Source organism: Grampus griseus, assembly GCF_964374135.1.
Source record: "Grampus griseus genome assembly, chromosome: 8".
Lineage (NCBI taxonomy): Eukaryota > Metazoa > Chordata > Mammalia > Artiodactyla > Delphinidae > Grampus > Grampus griseus.
Window position 1 is genome coordinate 1,312,067 of NC_139002.1, and position 20,203 is coordinate 1,332,269.

General features: G+C 45.7%; 1 protein-coding gene across 1 annotated transcript in view; it reads left to right on the forward strand.

Annotated features, from left to right (window-relative positions):
• Positions 1-20,203, forward strand: part of NCAPD3 (non-SMC condensin II complex subunit D3) — a 57,397-nt gene that overhangs the window by 27,205 nt on the left and 9,989 nt on the right. The window contains exons 17-25 of the mRNA XM_082661232.1: positions 5,390-5,581; positions 5,906-6,003; positions 6,100-6,215; positions 9,545-9,652; positions 11,731-11,845; positions 11,946-12,056; positions 14,413-14,651; positions 15,306-15,385; positions 19,946-20,083. Of these exons, the coding sequence (XP_082517358.1) occupies positions 5,390-5,581; positions 5,906-6,003; positions 6,100-6,215; positions 9,545-9,652; positions 11,731-11,845; positions 11,946-12,056; positions 14,413-14,651; positions 15,306-15,385; positions 19,946-20,083 (1,197 nt within the window). The remainder of the gene's footprint in view (positions 1-5,389; positions 5,582-5,905; positions 6,004-6,099; positions 6,216-9,544; positions 9,653-11,730; positions 11,846-11,945; positions 12,057-14,412; positions 14,652-15,305; positions 15,386-19,945; positions 20,084-20,203) is intronic.

Here is a 20,203-nt window from a genome sequence, read left to right on the forward strand (position 1 = left end):
GCCTTAGTTTTCTCATTTGTAAAAAGAGTCGGTTACACTACACGATCTCTTAAGGTCCCTTTTGTTGTTAAAAATCTGACTGAAAATGCATTCACTCATTAAATATTTTATCACTGCCAACTATATGCCTTGCTGAAATTCCTGGAAGGGAGAGGAATTTAGCCAGCAGTAGAATCAACTACTTTTTTGCTTTTCTTAGAGATATCTTACTGTGCACACCCAGTGTATACTAGCTCATGAGAAACTGTTGGGAGGTTTATTTCATTTCTTTTTTTTAACTTTTATATTAAAATATAACGTATAGAAAAACGTACAAACTGTAAGATCAATAAATATCAAAAAAATATAGCCATGTAACCACCACCCACGTCCAGAAATAGAACATTGCTCAGCCTGAGAAAACTCTTCCTTCCAATCGCTCTCCTTCCCTCCTCAAAGGGAACGACCACTGTGATTTTAACACCATGTGTGAGTTTTCTCTACTCTTCATCTTCATGTAAGTGGAATTATGTGGTATGTATTCTTTGTGTGTCCGACTCCTTTTACTCAAAGGAGTACAAGATTCATTCAAGTTATTGTGTGCAGCTATAGCTCATTCACTTTCATTGCTGTGTGTATGATATTTGTGAATAAGCTACAGCTTATTTATCCAGTCAACAGTTAATAGATTATGGGTCGTTTCCAGTTTTTTATTACGAGATATAATGCTGTTGTGAATATTCCCATGTGTATCTTTGGCACACATTTCTCTTGGGTGTACACCTAAGAGCAGTGCTGTTGAGTATGCTTTTATTCATCTTTCATGGTTACTGCCAGACAGCTTTCCAGAGTGGTGGGACCAAGTTACATTTCCTTGCAGCACTTAATGAGAGTTCCAGTTACTCAAGATTTTGGCCTGCATTTCCTGTTGTCAGTCTTCCTTTTTAGCCATTTTGGTCCATTTTGGACCAATACTGGTATTTCTTGGTGGTTTTAATTTGCACTGCCATGTTGACTAATGCAGTTGAGCCTCTTTTCATAGGTGGATTAGCATTTAGATATTCATATTGTGAATTACCTGCCCAGGTCTCTGGCCCTTTTTTTTTTTTTAAATTAGGCTGTCACTCTTTTGCTTGTTCACCCCAAAGTGTTCATTATATATTTATGTACAAGCATTGTTGTATGTATTACGGATATCTCTCCTATCCCATGATTTGCCTCTTTACTCTCTTAATGATGTGTTTTGGTGAGTTCAGTTTGTCAGTGGTTTTCTTTATGGTTAATGTATTTTTAAAGAAATCTTTTCCTACCTCAGGATCATATACATATTTTCCCATATAATCTCCTAGAAGTTTGATTTTTTTCTTTCCCCTTTATAGTTAGGTCTTTAACTTACCTGCATTTAAGATGTGTCATAGCTTCCTTCATAGGCTCTCTGTTTTCATTTTAAGATGGGGGAAACACCTGTGCATATTTGAAGTCAGAAAACCAGTATGTAGAAAATATCGAGGATGATTGAAAGGGATAAAGTTTCTGAAAAAAAAAAACAATATGTGAAAGGATACACTTTATAAAGTAGGAGGAGAGAGCTCCAGAAATAAAAGGAAACAAAGAGAACAGGGAGAGAGAAACACAAAAGAGGACATAATATGAACACTAGAGCTTTTAGCCTTTTTCTTCTCCATAAAGTGATGCTCAGTGTTTGCCCAGTACAGCATGTTCACAGCAGCACGATCCACAACAGCTAAAAGGTGGAAACGATCCAGGTGTCCGTGCACTGGTGAAGAGATAAATAAGATGTGGTCTATACACACAATGAAATATTAGCCTTAAGAAGTCACAAAATTCTGACAGATGCTATAACGTGGATGAACCTTGAAAACATGCTAAGTGAAATAAGCCAGACACGAAAGGACAAATATTGGATGGTTCCTCTTATGTGAGGTCCCTAGAATAGTTGGACTCTGGGAGGCAGAAAGGGGCGGTGGGGAGGAACTGCTTAAGGGGTACAGAGTCTCAGTGTGGGGTGAGAAAAAGCTCTGGAGGTGGGTGGTTGCACAACAGTGCGAATGGGCTTAATGCCACTGATCTCTGTACTTTAAAATGGTTAAAAAGATAAGGTTTGTTATGTACATTACCACGATTTAGAAAACAACGTATTTGCTGAAGTTAGGAAGGAGAGGGTAGAATTAGGGGTAGCAGTTCTCAAAGTGTGGTGGATTCAGGAGCTTAGACTCTTTCTTGTCCTCTTAAAAACACACATACACAGAGAGCTGTGAGTTGTTTTATTTGGGGCTTACTGAGGACTGTAGTCCAGGAGACAGCCTCTCTGTAACTGAGGAACTGCTCTGAAGAGGTGTGTGGGGGGCGGGTCAGTATATATGTGATTTTGGTGAGGGGCGTACGTGCAATCAAGCACACATCTTGGTAGAAGGTTGCTGCTGGTCACGAGGAGCAGATGTGTCTGTTAATGGATTTTAGGGCTTTTCTAGGTATGAGAAGATGCAAGAAATTGGGCTCATAAAATCTCCCTGAAAATACCTGCCTATCTGAAGGCCTGTTCTGCCAGTTTTCCGAGAGCACAGAGGGCCTCATTCCTGGTCTTGGCCCAGAACTCCTCTCAGGAGGTGTGGAAGGTCAAGGGACTGCAATGGCCAGTGACCTCATCCTTGTAGAGGCAGATGGCAAGCGGCAGTTTTTAGTTGACAGCCTTTATCGTAATATTAAGATGTCATGTGCCATTGCCACTTTTACTCTTTGACAGTACTAGAGTTTCCAGAAGCCATGTGATGATATTGAAATAAATTGAATGGAGAATCAGATGTAAGAATGCACGTCTTTTGTTTAAGCCAGTCCATAAGGAGATTTACAGAAGTATAAAGCAATGTCACTGTTCTTACCAAGTTTTTTTTTGTTTTGAGAAAGATACCAGGTTTTTTGGGGGAAGGAATTGCATTATTTATGTTAACATGTAATTGGCTTATTATTATTTCTGACAAATTAATAGATAAGTATTTTTAAATTTCTGTTTTAACTTCTAGTATGGCAAATATGGATAGGTATAACCCACATGAACAAAAAAGGTCTTCGAGGCAGTCAGTAATTTTTAAGAGTTTAAAAGGGCCCTGAGCAGAAAAAGTGTGAGAGCCACTGAACAAGGGAATCAAATTTAAAAAAGGATTGAGAACAGTAGGTAGTGGAATAGAGTTCTATAAATAAACTCTTGTGATAAGTTCTTTAATAAACAGAAAGTAACTAGGATTCCAGGATCTGCTCAGGACAGGAGACTTCACAGAACAAGTGAGCTTCGAGTTTGGACCTTGGCGGTTAACAAGGGGCGGGAGGTGCTCTTGTGGAGGACGCAGCCAGTGCAGAGCCACGGGCGCATGCGTGGTGTGTGCTGCAGGGGCCCCAGGAGTTCATAGCACAGGAGGTGTCATGGATCGGCTGTGTCTGTGACCAGAGTATGAGGACAGACCACCGGTGAATGACTCGAGCTCAAGGCATGGCGACCCGGGTCCAGGGGAAGCAGCTGGCTGAAGAGGAGCTGTCCAGCGGTGGGAAGCCAGGGAGGGGGCACGGGCTCTGAGGGCTGAGGACGCCCTGCACCCTCCACTCTGGTTGCCCACAGTCCAGTGGAAAGGGAGTCACGGCAGCCAGCAGGGAGCACGTGGAGCAGTATGGGTTTTTACCTTTTCTTCTTGCTTTTAAGTTTAGGGTAGCTTCCTTTTGATGGTAGTGTGACCTCAATCATCCCTAGAGGTGGAAAGAGTTGAGAGTAACCAGGCAGGCCTAATGGTGAGGGTCTCCAGGCAGGAAATAGCAACGCAAAGGCTTAGAGGCCTGCCGCTCCAGGAATCCTAACTGAAAGGGCTTCTGGGTGGGGTTGCTGTTGAACAAGGCCCGGAAAGCAGAGGTGGGGCAGGGCGGGGGGTGGAGGGAGGGCTGGGGATGGAGTCCCATTTTCAGTGTGTGCTTGCGAGGATCCTGGTGATGGAGGACATCGCCCAGAGTTAGGTTGTAGGTTAGAGAAGATGACTAAGAACAGACCTCTTCAAAATCAGCAGTTGGTGTGATTAGAAGAAAAGGAATTAGTGAGAAGGTCAAACAAGTCGACTGGAGTGTAAGGGAGAGCGTGGTCAGTTCTGTCCAGCAGGGGGCGCTGAGATGGGCACTGAGGGGTGTTGCTTTGGTTTGATATTAGGATAGACGTCGGCAGTGCTTTTCAGGAAACCAGGTGGTGTTTGCTGAACCGCATTCTGAGTGGTGCGCCATCCCCTGCTTGTGATGGGCAGTGTGGCTAATGGAGGGTCCAGTTGGGAGGCTTTGGGGACGGCCCAGCCCATGTGGAGGGTGTGCGTGGTCAGAGAGGAGCCAGATTTGAGGTCTCAGACCTGGAAGTTCAGAGGATGTTTTGTCATTCTGTGGGCTTCCTGCAGTAAACTTCAGTTAATACTCTGTGATGCTTGTACATAAACTTTTAAATATTTGTTGATTTCACGTATCTTGCTTTTGGATAGCAGTCACATATAAATAATGTTAGTCGTTTGCAGTAAAACTCTAGATGGATTTTTAACCAAAAGCTAATTTATTAATAAAACCATTCATTTATATGCATATGCTTATTGTGTGTAGATGTGTTTATTTTCTTATAGTTGCCTTCTGTGTGCTTTGAGAATTCTTTTTTTCATTTAATGAGAAAGCCTTGCTAATCTGAGTGTGTGTGTATGCCTAGCAGTAGAAGAAATTAATTGGGGGAAGGAATGTATTTGTCTCTCCACTTAAATATATAATACTGCATTTGTCTCATGAGTCATATGATGTCATTCAGTGCTATAGGAAAAAGTAAAATAAGAAATGGTTTAAAAATAGCAATGACATCACACAAACACTTTAATACATCAGAAGCATTTTTTATTTTAGAAAAGTTTGATATATGTATTTCTGAGTGGTATTGGCAGGTCATAGCAAAGTCGAGCTTATTTAATATCACCATATTTAAATGCTAGGATGTCATTTCTCTCCAATCCTTCCATTGAAAAAAGGACAATGTCTACATTTTTTTGTCACTAAAACCCTGTAGACTCTGGATGTACCTGTTATTGGTAACTTACCCCATATGTTTGCATAGAAATTTTAGAGGGTCTCAAGTGAATTATGAAATTTTATCATTTTCTTTAAAAATAAATACTTTATGGGCAGGGGAGGGGTAAATATACCTTATTCAGTGTAATAATAATTAGAAAGATACCTAGTTTGCTATCAGATGAGCCACTAGCCAGGAACCTCTGTTTACATGTTTTATGTGCCAGAATCCTAGAGCAGAAGTTGATACCCTTCACCGAGGGGCAGGTCTGAACAGTTTTGTGTATTTACAGTTACAATTCTGCTTTCTCATCTTTTTTTCCAGCCGCTATTTAGATAAGGCTTTTCATGTCTGGTCCAAGAAAGATAAGTTCTCCTCCACTTTTGTAAACAATGTGCTCTCCCACACTGGCAAGGAGCACTCTGCCCCGGCCTGGATGCTGCTCTCCAAGGTTGCTGGCTCGTCACCCACGCTGGACTACACCCAAATCATAAAGTCCTGGGAGAAAATAAGCAGGTTCGCATGCTTGTGATTTAGCTGCCACCAGACACGAGAGAGTCTTGGAAACAAAGCTCATGTCTTAAGGAAGTGGGCTCTTTCATAGCTGTTAATATACACAGATCTTTTCTTTAAATTCTGGCGTAAAAACAAACATGAAAAAAAGAATCACTTTTAGGCTTTGATTGTCCAAGTACATTAAGTGCCTTAATGCTCCCCAACTCGACTCCTAAACCATGTTACCCTACTTCCTCCAGTACTGGTAATCCAGAAGAAAAGTATTTTGTTGGCAGCAATTTTTACTTTGGTTCTATACTGATATTTCTTCTGCCCTTTCCACAGGCAGCAGGACCCCAATGCAGACACCTTAGGGCACATCCTCTGTGTTATCGGGCATATTGCAAAGCATCTTCCTCAGAGCACCCGGAACAAGGTGACAGGTGAGTGTCTACCGGAGAATCGTGAAAAGGCTTTGCCTCTCACTTTATATATATTTTTAAGAGTTAAACTTCAAGGGAATTAACTCTCTTTTTTAGATGTTATCAAAAGTAAGCTGAATGGATTCTGGTGGTCACCAAAGTTGATCAGCCCAGCTGTTGATACTTTGCAAAGACTCTGTAGAGCATCTGCAGAGACGCCAGCGGAGGAGCAGGTACGCTACAGACTCTCCTGGGTGTGTCTGTCATTTGTCTGTACGTAGACATAAAGCTCTGCCTTGAAGCTGGGGGCGTGTTCTCCGCGGAGAACATGGAAGGGTGGGTGGTCCCCAGCAGTTAGTTCTCCAAGGAAGCACCTACGTGACAAGCAGTTGACAGTCCCCAAGAAGATCTTGGCTGCTGAAGACACACAGCTCCTTTAGGAGGTCACCTCCTTGGTTCTGAGTACCAGTGTCTTCTAGGAAGCACACCTGGCGGGACACCTGTTTCCAGGATCGAATCTACAAGGTTGTCTTAATCATCGTAACCTCGGTGCTCACAATAGCCTGTTAGACCCTCCTCCCTCACTCCAAGGATGTGTAAGCGGTTTCCTCCTAGTCACGGCTTCCCTCCAGACCAGAAGATTTCTGATTAGTCATCATCCTGTCACCCTAGTATCTCTTGTCCCCAGAGTTCCCAGAGCCTCCTGCTGACATTCTCTGTGGATTCATCATCACAACTCCAAACCAGCGTTCTGTGTGACACAGAGGGTTACTTTGACTCCCCCAAAGCTATCCATTTAAGTATCTCTAATGATAAATTATCTTACTACCATGTATTCAGTTTTTATCATGAAATATACTCCTAGACAGTGCTAATCATAATGAAAAATTTTCGGACTGGGGGTTATTAATAATGATTTTAGAAGTCAAAAATTAAATAATTGCTGAAATATATTTAAATCTCCCAGAATAAAAACATTATTGCTTCGTCTGAGCTACTTGCCACCTTCCTAAGCTTCATTTTCTTGTATAAGTTCTTTTTAAAAAGTCCTTTCCTGATAAGTTAACCATTGTAGTAAGACAATATACTGTAACTTTTTTGCTTAGGACTTAAAGCAGGTTGAAATTTAGTTAATTAAAAATGCCCAGCTCTTTCTGTGTCTGGTGTTTTCCTGGCATAAACCTTTTGGCACTTTTTGGTGAAGAGGATACTTGCTTTATTTGATTTTCTGTTTATCTCTGATCGAAGAAAGTGTGTGAAAAACTTTTAAATAAGGAACATTACCTAAGTAGGGAGCATATTTGAATAGCAGAAAACAGGTAAAAACAAAACAAAAGAAGATGAGGAACAAACGCTGTAGGAAAGAATGAAGGTTCTGTGGCAGAATGTGAGGGCGCTGTCCCCCAAGTGTCTGCGGCATGTCGCTTGTTAGTGCGGAGCCAGGCCTGCACCACGGGCCCCGCTTCCTGGGGCTGTGTGGCTCCCCAGCACTGGCTGGAGAGGGTCTGCATTGCGGGGAGCCAGGGCCGTAAAGACTAAATGTCTGCCCACCACCGGCCACAGTCATTAGAACAGTAAGTTGTGTCATTGTTAGTCTGTGGGGAAGGCTGAGTTGTCATCAAACATAGAAACTGAGACCCAGAAGGGAGAGGAACTCACTGCTGCGTTAGGAGAAGAGCAGGGTGTTAGCTTTGCCAAGACCACCTCCCTTGGTGGTGGGCAGTGGACTAAGGCCCTGAGACTTCCCAGAATCTCAGGATACTTTACATCCAAGTGACCAGAAACGTACTTGTGCTTCTTTTATCTGTAAATGAATGTCCTGTATTTTACGGAGAAAAACAAGTTACCCAAAGAATAGACCATCAAGATGTAGCTCAACAGCAGCACGTGTGAGAGGCTTGGTCTTTGGGCATCGTTGCTCTCTGCAAGCTTGGTGTGAGCTCATAGCATTCTGAGGCTGTCGTTGAAGAAGTGGGTGCAGGTGTGGACTGTGGGAGTAGAGATCGTGTCTGGAACAGGTGCTCGTCCTGCTGTCTGTACACTCGATTCTAAGGCCACGTACTGCCATTCTGTCTCAGTGACAGCCATTCAGAGAACGTGGATGAGACCAGATGGATGTATCCAAGGAGAGCAGTCAGCAGGGTGACAGAGCAGGCTGGCTGGGAGCGCTGAGGGCCTGGCGTGTTTAGCTGGAGAAGGAAGTGTGGGGAGGCCGGCTGCCTGGCTTAATACACATGAATGAAGGACCCAAAGGACAGAGAACTGGATTTATTTGGCGTCACAGAGCACTGATTTCGACCAGTGGGTGGAAATTGCAAGGAGACAGATTTTGCCCAACTGAAGAAAAACTGTACTGAGGTCTGCCTAGACTGGACAGACTTGCCTCTGGACACGTCTCTCTGGTTAGTGGGAGTCACACTGGAAGCGTGACAGGAGCCCCTGCATGGAGAGAGCCCAGGGCGGGCTGGCTGGCGGCTCGCCCAGACTCTGAGGTCTTCCTCTCACTAGCAGCCGGGTGCTGGGCCTAAAGGACTCAGCCAGGCTGGGACAGAGCACGTGCATTTCAGAAGCTCCAGGTTGTGCAGTCTCTTAACATCTTAAGTGCAGTCATTTTGTAAAACGTTAATAAAGACAATAGCTTTGACACATTTTAGGCTGAATCAGACTACAAATGTCTGGATCGTGATGGTGGTTTGCCAGCAATTTGGCAAACTTAGAGTACCGTCTTGTGGTATTGCTGCTGGGCACTCCCTGGGGTGTGGTTCACACTGCCCCTTCCTAAGGCACCTGCCGCATAGTGTGGGAGACCTACACATTAACCTGTAATCCCAACGTCTTAGAATAATTCCTGAAACAGAACCGAGTGTCTGGTAACATGGCGGTCCTGGGGCGGAGCCACTCAGCTCAGCCTGGGTGTGTAGGGACGGCCTCCTGGGAAAAGTGGCTTCCGGGTTATAGGGTGTGACCGAGCTCCTCACTTGGCCCATAAGCGTGGTGAGATGTGTGGGCCGGAGGTGGGACCCCCTTGAGGTCACTTTAACTAATAAGAGACTCTGAAAACTTCTCTCTAATAAATACATTTCAGGAGGGTAAAAACTGTTCTTTTTTATTCTATGTGTTTTTAAAATATACTCTTTATTACAGTAGTTAATTCATCATCTACATATGCCAGAAGAATTGCAATGTTTTTCTCTATTGGGGGAGCACTCCTATTACAGATCTCTTATAAATTAGGGCAGTAGATCTTCCTAAATAGATGTCTTTCCCTCTTATAGGGCAAATGTAACAATAGAAAGAAAGATAATACATAAATATATATGTTTGTAGTAAATATAGTATATTACAAAGAACATACATAAGTGTTCTTCGTGAATTCTACTTAGCCAGTTTGCATTGCGAGATTGCTAAAAGAGCAAAGATGCAAAAGCATGATGGCTGGGGTTTCCATGGCTTGCGGTTTATGCATTTGAAGGCCATAGAGTTTCTTGTGAGCAAGTTGTGTGTCGCGGGCAGTCTGATGGACGCACGGTGCCCTTCAGAGATGGCCTTTGACTTGCCGCAGGGACTACTGGTGCAGGCGTGCGGGGACGTGCTCTCTGCCTGTGTGCGCTGCCTCTCTGACATAGTTCTGAAGGAGGACGGGACCGGGAGGATGAACGAAGACCTGGCGGTGAGTAGCTGCTGCTCTTGGCGTCCTCCTCTCCTGCTTGTGTCGGCTGGGCCTGTAGACGGCTTTGTGAGGTGCGTTTTCAATACTCTTAGCAAGAAAAGGATTTTCCTAGCCTGGGGCTTACTTGTTTTTTTAGAATGTTTTATCGGTGACCTATTCATTTTTCTCTCCCATACTTATCATCTGGGGGAAAATGATGGTAAATCCTTCTCCCAGTTGGGTTGTGTGAGATTCCTGATCCAACAGGGAAAACACAGTGTGTGTTGTGAGCTCAGAAGTAATAAGGTGAGAAAAGAGTAAAGTGAGCATCCTCTTTGTTCTTTTGGCTTGTTGGTTTGATTTTTTTTTTTTTAATTGTCTAATGTGTCTGGCAAGCTGTTTGAATATCAGACTATAGAGCAGCTCCCAGGTCATGTCTAAAACAAATGGAATATTTGAGAGCTGGAGAAGCTGCTGCCCTGGGAGCAGTGAGAGCGTGTGGCATGCACCCTGCTTTAGAAATGGTGCCGTGAAGAGGTGCCTTTGAGCCGGTGAACGCGGGGCCCGCTTTCTGGTTCAAGTAGCTGACTGTCAACAAAACGTGGTGATTCTGATTCCAGCATCTGACACTGTCCCATAAGGACAAAAATGAGCTGCTTTTTGATGCCCTTCAGACTAGTCCATCATTTCGCCAAAACTGGTCATTTTCCTTGTCTGTTTGAAAATTAGTAGAGCACTTCCCTTCTGTGTTCAATTCCTGCTTTGGCCCCTCGCACTTGGACCTGGGGATTGATGGCCGTGTTTAGATTTGTTGGAGGAGAAGACCCTTTGTGCCAAGGCATTAATACGGACCCAGTTCAGTAATAAAAATATCCTGATCACCAAGATCCCAGATGTTTTGGGTCAGAGATCGCAATGTTTAGAGTGGTCCCGACCCAGGGTTTCTCTGGAGGGTCTTGCTCCGCTAATTTGTCTGGGATTCCCTACCCAGTCTAAGAAAAACGCTTATTATGACCAGTGAGTTTTCCCCGCTAAGATTTTTTTTTTCCCTGTTAAATATGTCACCAAAATTTACCCTTTGGTCAAAATATATGGAGAAGTTTGCCCTATATATATTGTTTATTTCACTCTTCTTTAACTATAATTCAAATGTGCCGCTAATCCACTGAGATACAGTGTGTTCAGTTCTTTTTAAACACACACATCCTTATTATTAGCTTTTTTACTCTTAAAAAGCCTTTATTCAACATTTTACTGTTTATTTAGCATCACCCTTGTATTTTTACGATTAAAAAAATAAGTATTACTTAACTGTTCAGCTGAAGGTCCTTAATAAAGACACAGTAGTGGTGGCTTGAGGAAGCAAATTCTCACAAGTTTTGGTAGGAGTCTTACTAGTAAGCTAAGCAGGAGGACAGTTTGGAAGTGAGTTTAAAGCGTGCAACAGGCTATATGCCCTCTCACCCCGCACTTCCCCTCTGAGGAGGCAGAACACTGTCCCAGGACGCAAAGGTGTCCATCAGAGCTGATGCAAACAGGAAGGGATTATGTCAACATAAATGTATAGTAATAGTGCGGTCAACCTTGATGACATTCAGAGTTTTTAACATATTTATGTAGTCATTAAACATATTGATCGTATATATTGACATGAAAGGATGCCTGATACTGAAATTTAGAATCACGAACTTCAACCTACTGTGACTGGCAAGTGTGAGAAAAGCAAACAGGAAGCCCTGTGACTATAAAAATACTTTGAAAAGAAAGTCATACAGAAAAACAAGGATGGTGTCTGTGGGTGGCAGGATTGTAAGTCAGCTGTTTCGTGTCCCCACTTACCCAGAAGCACCGAGGTACACTCTGTTGTCATAGCACCCCTTTGACTTGCAGGAGTATCTAGATACAGATGATAAACCTATACAGTCACCCTAGTTGAAGCAGTGACTGGATTTTTACAATGGCTGTGTGTTGTTGCAGGGAAAAAAAACAGCCATTTAATTTGGGGGACAGAAAAAGTACTCCACTGACGTGGCCTTAACCTAGCTAGAGTTCATTTTTCTTTTGACTTATTCTTACTGCAAAACCAATTCTCTTTACAGGTGAAGTACATTTTTACCTTAGGAGACGTAGCCCAGCTTTGTCCAGCCAGAGTGGACAAGAGAGCCTTCCTGCTGATGCAGTCCATCCTGGCTGCTTCTGCCAGCACGGAGCATTGTAAGGCCCTTGGCGTGCCTTCCGCGCCTGCTGCTTCGGGGCTGGGTTTGCCTTGTAGCAGTGCAGCAAGACCTCTCCTGCCTTCTCTTCCCTCCTGTAGTGACCATGTCGGACCCAGGCAGCAGTGAGGCCGCATCCTCCCAGCCCATCTCCCAGTTCCAGGGCTCTGTCATGCCCTCTGTGATCAGAGCACATGCCGTCATCACCTTGGGTGAGTAAGGAGACACGGGGCAGCCTCTCCACGTGTGCTTTGTGATTTATAAGCTTGTAAGCTCGGGAGGTAACTGTAGGAGTGCCCAGCTCTGCAGGACACTCCCTGTTTAATTTATTACCATCAAACCTGTGATTTTTTTATACTCATAATGTAGCACCATGAAGTCTGTTCTTCAAGAGCTGTATGCCAGGCACTGCACTGAGTTCTGGGAATGAAGAAATAAGTTTGCAGTTCACATCATAAAGAGATGGTTTATCTTAGAGGAAAGCATAGGCAGAACACTCTATGACATAAATCACAGTAAGATTCTTTTTGACCCACCTTCTAGAGAAATGGAAATAAAAACAAAAATAAACAAATGGGACCTAATGAAACTTCAAAGCTTTTGCACAGCAAAGGAAACCATAAACAAGCTGAAAAGACAACCCTCAGAATGGGAGAAAATATTTGCAAATGAAGCAACTGACAAAGGATTAATCTCCAAACTTTACAAGCAGCTCATGCAGCTCAATATCAAACAAACAAAATCCAAAAATGGGCAGAAGACCTAAGCAGACATTTCTCCAAAGAAGATATACAGATTACCAACAAACACATGAAAGGATGCTCAACACCACTAATCATGAGAGAAATGCAAATCAAAACTACCATGAGGTATCACCTCACACCGGTCAGAATGGCCGTCATCAAAAAATCTACAAACAATAAATGCTGAAGAGGGTGTGGAGAAAAGGGAACCCTCTTGCACTGTTGGTGGGAATGTAAATTGATACAGCCACTATGGAGAACAGTATGGAGGTTCCTTAAAAATCTAAAAATAGAACTACCATACAACACAGCAATCCCACTCCTGGGCATATACCCTGAGAAAACCATAATTCAGAAAGACACATGCGGGCTTCCCTGGTGGTGCAGTGGTTGAGAGTCCGCTTGCCGATGCAGGGGACACGGGTTCGTGCCCCGGTCTGGGAAGATCCCACATGCCGCGGAGCAGCTGGGCCCGTGAGCCATGGCCGCTGGGCCTGCGTGTCCGGAGCCTGTGCTCCGCAACCGGAGAGGCCACAACAGTGAGAGGCCTGTGTACTGCAAAAAAAAAAAAAAAAGACACATGCACCTCAATGTTCATTGCAGCTCTATTTACAATAGCCAGGACATGGAAGCAACTTAAGTGTCCATCGACAGATGAATGGATAAAGAAGATGTGGCACGTATATACGATGGAATATTACTCAGCCATAAACAAACGAAACTGAGTTATTTGTAGTGAGGTGGATGGACCTAGCGTCCGTCATACAGAGTGAAGTAAGTCAGAAAGAGAAAAACAAATAGCGTATGCTAACACATATATATGGAATCTAAAAAAAAAAAAGAAATGGTTCTGAAGAATCTAGGAGCAGGACAGGGATAAAGACACAGGCATAGAGAATGGACTTGAGGACACGGGGAGGGGGAAGGGGAAGCTGGGATGAAGTGAGAGAGTGGCATGGACGTATATACACTACCAAATGTAAAATAGCTAGCTAGTGGGAAGCAGCCACATAGCACAGGGAGATCAGCTTGGTGCTTTGCGGTGACCTAGAGAGCTGGGATAGGGAGGGTGGGAGGGAAACGCAAGAGGGAGGGGATGTGGGGATATATGTATACGTATAGCTGATTCACTTTGTTATAAAGCAGAAACTAACACACTGACACAGAAAAAGAGACAGTTTATTTGATACTTTCCATGACCTCACACTGTTGTTTATCTTAAGAAGACCGACTTCTGTCAGTATTCGCAAACAAAATTTGAATTTTCTTTGTGATTGTGTACTCAATGCGAGTTACGAATTTTTGGTAATAATGGTTATTTTTCAGAAATCTCAGAAGTGTAAATAAGAGCAAAATGTTCCCCGGGCCAGAAAAAAAAAACACAAAACTCAACAACAGCCTTCCTTCTTCTAACTATGAACAAGAAGTGAAATAAATGACACGATTATCTATTCACCTAGCTCAGATTTCAAGTTCATTATTAAACTTTTCAGCTTCTATCAATTATGTGTATAATCAAAAGTAAAAAGTATCATCGGTTACATATTATTCGTCATTTTCCAGGTAAGTTGATAACTCCAAAATTCAGATGTTGACTTTAAAAGGAAGTGAGGGAACATCTCAGAGTGTCTGCCTTGTGAAACCCGGGGGTATATGGTGCTTCTTAATATTTAGTATGGGTCTGTCTGCCTTAGAGTTTTTGTTTGTGATTGTTGATGTGATGTTTTCACTTTGATTAAGTAAAATCCATAGCAGGATACAGCTGGAGAAAATGTGAGGCAGAGAATGAGAATAGAGTCAGGGTGTCTTTCTTTCTCGGTGGCAGGGAAGCTGTGCTTGCAGCACGAGGATCTTGCAAAGAAGAGCATCCCGGCCCTGGTGCGGGAGCTGGAGGTGTGCGGGGATGTGGCCGTCCGCAACAACGTCGTCATCGTCCTGTGCGACCTCTGCGTCCGGTACACGGTCATGGTGGACAAGTACATCCCCAACATCTCTGTGTGTCTGAAGGACTCGGACCCCTTCATCCGCAAGCAGACCCTCTTCTTGCTCACTAACCTCCTGCAGGTGCGCATGAGGGCTCGCCGGGCCGGCTGCTCCTGTTCGGGGGTCTGAGCAGTGTAGGCGTCGGGCTGCACCGTAGTAGAGGCACCGGTATTTGCTCACGTGCAGTTTCACATACCACTCTTCTGACGTTCCGGACAGACGTTTAAACAGATTGATACTTCCTAATATTCTTTCTGAGTATTTGTCCAGAGATCCCGTTGTGCAGGGTGAAGTTTGTTTTCACAAGTAAACAGCACGTAGAGAAAAGCACGTATAGACGAGTAGGTCTGGTTCCGATTCTGTGAACGGTCGGTGTTCCCAGACGGACGTTCATCATTTGTACAACGAGGGCCCTTGCGCTTGCCCGAGTGACCTTGCAGACATGCTCCCAGAGCCTGCAGAGACACGTCTGCGTGGACAGAGCTCGAGAGCGCGTGTGTAGCCTGATGTGAGGGGAAAATGCTATTTGATCTTTAAGTGAGTTGTGTGTCTGTTCTGATGCGTCCATGCCCTCACTGTCTCGTGCGGGGTGCAGCCGCCTCCCCGCCTGCAGGGGCACTGAGTCACGGTCGGGCTCTCCTGCCCACACTCTCCCATGTGAGCGCCCGTGGCCCCAGGGACAGAGGGCTGTGTGCTGAGGCCCCTGTAAGCGTGAGCCTTTGTTCTCTCGAGCAGGAGGACTTCGTGAAGTGGAAGGGCTCCCTGTTCTTCCGGTTCGTCAGCACGCTGGTGGACCCGCACCCAGACATCGCCAGGTGAGTCTTTTTCCTCACGCCAGCCAGCCGAGTGATTGGCCTAGTTTCTGGAAAAGATCTCTTTTTCTTTAAAACTGGTTTAGAGTTGTGTTATTTAGGATTTAGTGAACCTTCGGCAGTTGCCGGAAAATTAGCCGATTTTTAAAATGCTAAGCTGTGTAACAAAGCTTTAGTTTTCACATAAGTTTAAAAACAAAAAACAAAGAAGCCCTTGTCCAGATTGACCATCGAATAATCCCAGCACTGACCACATTTGCTGACACTTTGTTCTTCCAAACGGAGGAGTGAAGAGCAGTGTGAGCCTCTGTTGTGGTCAGCTGTCAGAGCAGAAGCCAGTAACTGTTGACTTCTAGGCCAGTACAGTAAGAGTTCAGACTTTCTTCTAAGTGCAGAAACTGTAAGGAAGAAATTCTAGGGATTAACACAGAATTGCAGTGTGAAATCATATAGTTTACAAGGCTCCTTGGAAATGGGTGTTTCCCAAGAATTGGAAGGCAGGGGGACTGCCTTGCCACTGTTAATTCTTCCCCTTCTATAATTAAAGATTTATTTTCAAGGGGTTTAGACATGATCTCACAGAATTTGCTAACCTTGATTATATTACATGAGTAATTCTTTCTAAAGCAAGTCTGCAGTTGGAAAATAGAATGTTGAATGCATGGCAGAAGCTACCACAGTTGGGAAGAGGTCTTTACAGATTCATTAACTATAAATAGCATATAGTAATGGGTTCCTCTGGTTCTAAATATGGTCACCAGTGGTTTATTCTAGTCCCATGGAAGGATTTCTGTTCGGTTTCCTTTGGGTATGTTTTTCCAAGGAGAAACATTTTACATAGTAAACTGGTAGAAGGTTAACATCCTAATTAGCACGTCTAGAGTCAGAGAGGAAAAAGCTAAGGCTGCTATGCTTTCTTTTTCTGTGTATAATTGGGAAAGAGATGGGGCAGCTATGCCGTGCCCTCTCACCTTCCCCCTCTGCCCCAGGCCGGCCCTGCAGCCCGTGTGCCACGTGCGGCCCAGGAGCAGGCAGGAGCACCAGTGCTGGGGGGCTTTGGGAGGACACACCCGGGAGGGGAGGGTGGGTGTTTAACCTGCACGTTGGTGTCTTCCCCTTGCGTCAGCTCCTCCACGTGTATGTTACAGCCTTGTTCGCTCCGTAGACCACATGCAGGGCCTGTTCCACAGGTGATGAGAGCATGAGTCAGAAGGAAACTAGGACAGGCAGACATCTCCACTGTAGTGAGAAAACCAGTACTTCTGGTAACATTTTCTCCCTCCCCCTTAAATCTTTCCATTTTATCCTTGCGATCTGGATTTGTTTGAACCATGGTAAAAATGTGGAGCATGATTTGAAAAGGTTTGAAAAACTAAATCTGTCCTCTATTTTTAGGCCAAAGGTCAGGCCTATCTGCTTACTTTAAACACCTTAATTTTTCCATATGTATCTGCTAAGACAGCTCTTCCCAAGAGACTATAGCGGCAGAGCCCTGTGAATTTATTTTTGGTCCAGGTGGTAGATTTCCTGGCAATTCTGGCATGAACAAAATTGCATGACGTTTTTTAAAATTAATTTTTATTGGAGTATAGTTGATTTACAATGTTGTGTTAGTTTCTGCTGTACAGCAAAGTGAATCAGTTATACATATACGTATATCCACTCTTTTTTAGATTCTTTTCCCCTGTAGGTCATTAGAGAGTATTGAGTAGAGTTCCTGTGCTATACAGATCCTTAATAGTTATCTATTTTATATATAGTAGTATGTGTATGTCAAGCCCAATCTCCCAGTTTACCCCTCCCCTCGTTTTCCCCCTTGGTAACCATAAGTTTGTTTTCTACATCTGTGACTCTTTCGGTTTTGTAAATAAATTCATTTGTACCATTTTTTTTGGTTCCACCTGTAAGTGATATCATGATATTTGTCTTTCTCTGTCTGGCTTACTTCAGTCAGTATGACAATCTCTAGGTCCATCCGTGTTGCTGCAAATAGCGTTATTTCATTCTTTTTCATGGCTGAGTAATATTCCATTGTATATACGTACCACATCTTCGTCCATTGCTCTGTCCATGGACATGTGGGTTGCTTCCATGTCTTGGCTATTGTGACTAGTGCTGCAGTGAACATTGGGGTGCATGTATCTTTTCGAATTATGGTTTTCTTGCACAACATTTTTAATGGGTCCTGTAAACCCCCAATATGAGGGCTACAAAATTATATGACCTGTTTCCTCGTCTGTCCACTAGGTGGTGCCCGTGTAGCACAGCAGTCTGGGTGATGGCCAGGTGGCTGGTGGGCTGTTTCAGGGGAGCTGGGCAGATGCTCTGGGCATGCAAGAAGGCAGGGGCCGGAGGGGTTTAGGGCAAGATGGTGACTACAGTGACGGGCCATGGAGATAGAGAAGGAAGTAAGGCAGAGATGGCTTGGTTTGGGAGAAAAAGGAGGAATTGAGGATCCAGAGGGCTCCCTGCAGGACACGTGAGGGGATGAGGGAGTCAGAAAGCTTCATGGGTCGGCAGGTGAGGGTGGGTTGTCCGACCTCAGAAGTGGGGGCTCTGATGTTGTGACACACAGTCCTGGTGGGGGGCGGTCCCTGAGTCGATGAAGCTGGGGGACCAGGAGGCTGTGTGGATACTGAAATGGCTCTGAGAGATTGTCCCAGGCCTTTTGGGCTGTTAGAACAAGTCCCACAGACTGGGCAGCCGATAAACAGCAGGAACTGCCCCTCTGCATTTGGAGGTGGAGAGTGTGAGGTGAGGCGCTTCCAGAGAGCAGACCTCTCACCCTGTCCTCACGGCACCGTGTCTTCACGGGGCAGAAGGGAAGGAGGGACTCGGGCTTCGTTTATAAGATGCTCACCCCGTCGGTGAGAGCTCTGCCCTCGTGACCCAGTCACCTCCCAAAGGCCCTTCTCCTAATACCACCCCCTCGGGGGCTCGGTTTCCAACATGGGAATTCGGGGGGATACAAACTGGGATTCAGACCATAGCAGCGATGTTGGGGTTTGGAATGGAGAAAACCAGGAAGTACTTACCGAGTGGTCAAAACAGGTGCGTGGCAGGAGCGTCCAGAAGAAAGGCTGAGCCTCGTGTGAGCCTGGTGGAGGATGTGGTTTCTCACCAGCAGCCTGCCCAGGGCTTCAAGCCCACACCAGGGCTTGAACCCGTGTCCCCTGCATTGGCAGGTGGATTCTTAACCACTGTGCCACCAGGGAATTCCCTAAACTGTGGAATTTATTTGTACAGTTGTTTAAGCTGGTTATTCACCAGGGTGCTTGCCCATCAGTCACCACCTGTACATGTTCTTGACCTAAAGTGAGTAGATGAGCATGTGACATCAAATGGAAGCCTAAAGCAGCCCGTCTTCTCGCAGAAGCATCGCTGGATTCTGTCTGGTTGTACGTATTCATAGGAATGACTTCCAAGTCTGGCAGCTGCGAAAACCCTTGAAGGGTTAACTGTCATCGGATACCTCAGGGGTGAAGCCACGTTGTTTCTTGGGGATGTTTTTGCTTGTTTAGTGGTTTTCTCCATTCGTGGTCACTGCTGGTTTAGCAGAGTGACCCTGTCAGGAAAGCCCCTCCTCTGACCCTGTGGCCTCCGCCTCCAGCCTGCTTTCAGAGGCTGAGCAGGTTTGTGTGGAGTGGACTGAGGGCGCTTAACAGCGCTCAGGCCTCCTCCCCAGGGAACTCCCTTTGGTAGGTAGAGTTTTCGCTGTTCTGTGGTTGCAGGGTGTCAGGGTGAACAGTTGGAGGGTTGCTGTTGGCAGCAGGTCACGTCACTGTCGAGATCTCTGACCTGCCTCCTCTGACTCGTAGTGGGTGTGTGTGCTGTGAACAGACTGAGTTTATCCTTAGCTTGAAGGAGAGCATCGGGGGAAGGGGCTCTCCTGGGGTCCTGCGCATCCCAAGGCCAAGAGCAAAGTGCTCAGACTGTGCTTGTTGCTGCTCCTCCCCCCAGGAGCGGCGGGGCTCCTGTCGGGTGGAAGTTCCACTGAGCTTGAACAGATTGGTCTGGCCGGTGTGACCGGATCAGAGCCAGCCTCCACTGCCTCGGGTTGACCCCCGAGCGGAGGCCAGGCCTGGGCGTTCGCTCGCCTGTCCACGTGTGCCTGCTTTGGGGTCGTGGGCGCTGGGCCCTATGTGTCCCTCTGCAGCCTGGGTCGAGCAGCTGCCGCCTGTGGCAGATCCTTGTCCTGCTGACCCAAACTAACCTCTTGTGCTTAATCCCGGTGCTCGAGAAGGTTCAGAGTTCAATTGGGGTGGGAGGGTGAGGTTCACTCGCGGTGGTCGTGGCCAGTGGGTCCGCCTGAAGGAGCGGTTTTGGCGGTGGGGTGGGGGGGAGTCCCACATGTGAGGTGTAGCTGAGTGACAGCGGCCTGTGAGCTTTGCAGGGAGAGCTGGTGGTGAGACCTGGGTTCACAGGGCAGGATGGGCCAAGGAGCCGAGTGACGGGAGTGCAGCTGTCGCCCACCCTCTCCACGGTCCCCTCTGTTGCAGGGTCTTGGTGTGACTTAGAGGCTGTCTCCCGGTAGCACACGGTCCCCTGTCCCCTTCTCCGCAGCACTGGGAAGTTCTGCCTGGCCCACCTCCTGCTGAAGAGGAACCCTGCCATGTTTTTCCAGCACTTCATCGAGTGCATCTTCCACTTCAGCAGCTACGAGAAGCATGAGAAGTACAACAGGTTCCCCCAGTCGGAGAGGTCAGCGCCGCTGGGGCGGAGTGTGGGGAGACGGGCAGCATCACCTCCTGGGCGTGCGGGTGGCTCCAGCTGCCGTTGGAAGTGAATTCCTCTCGGCCTCGCCCACGGGCAGTGCTCAGA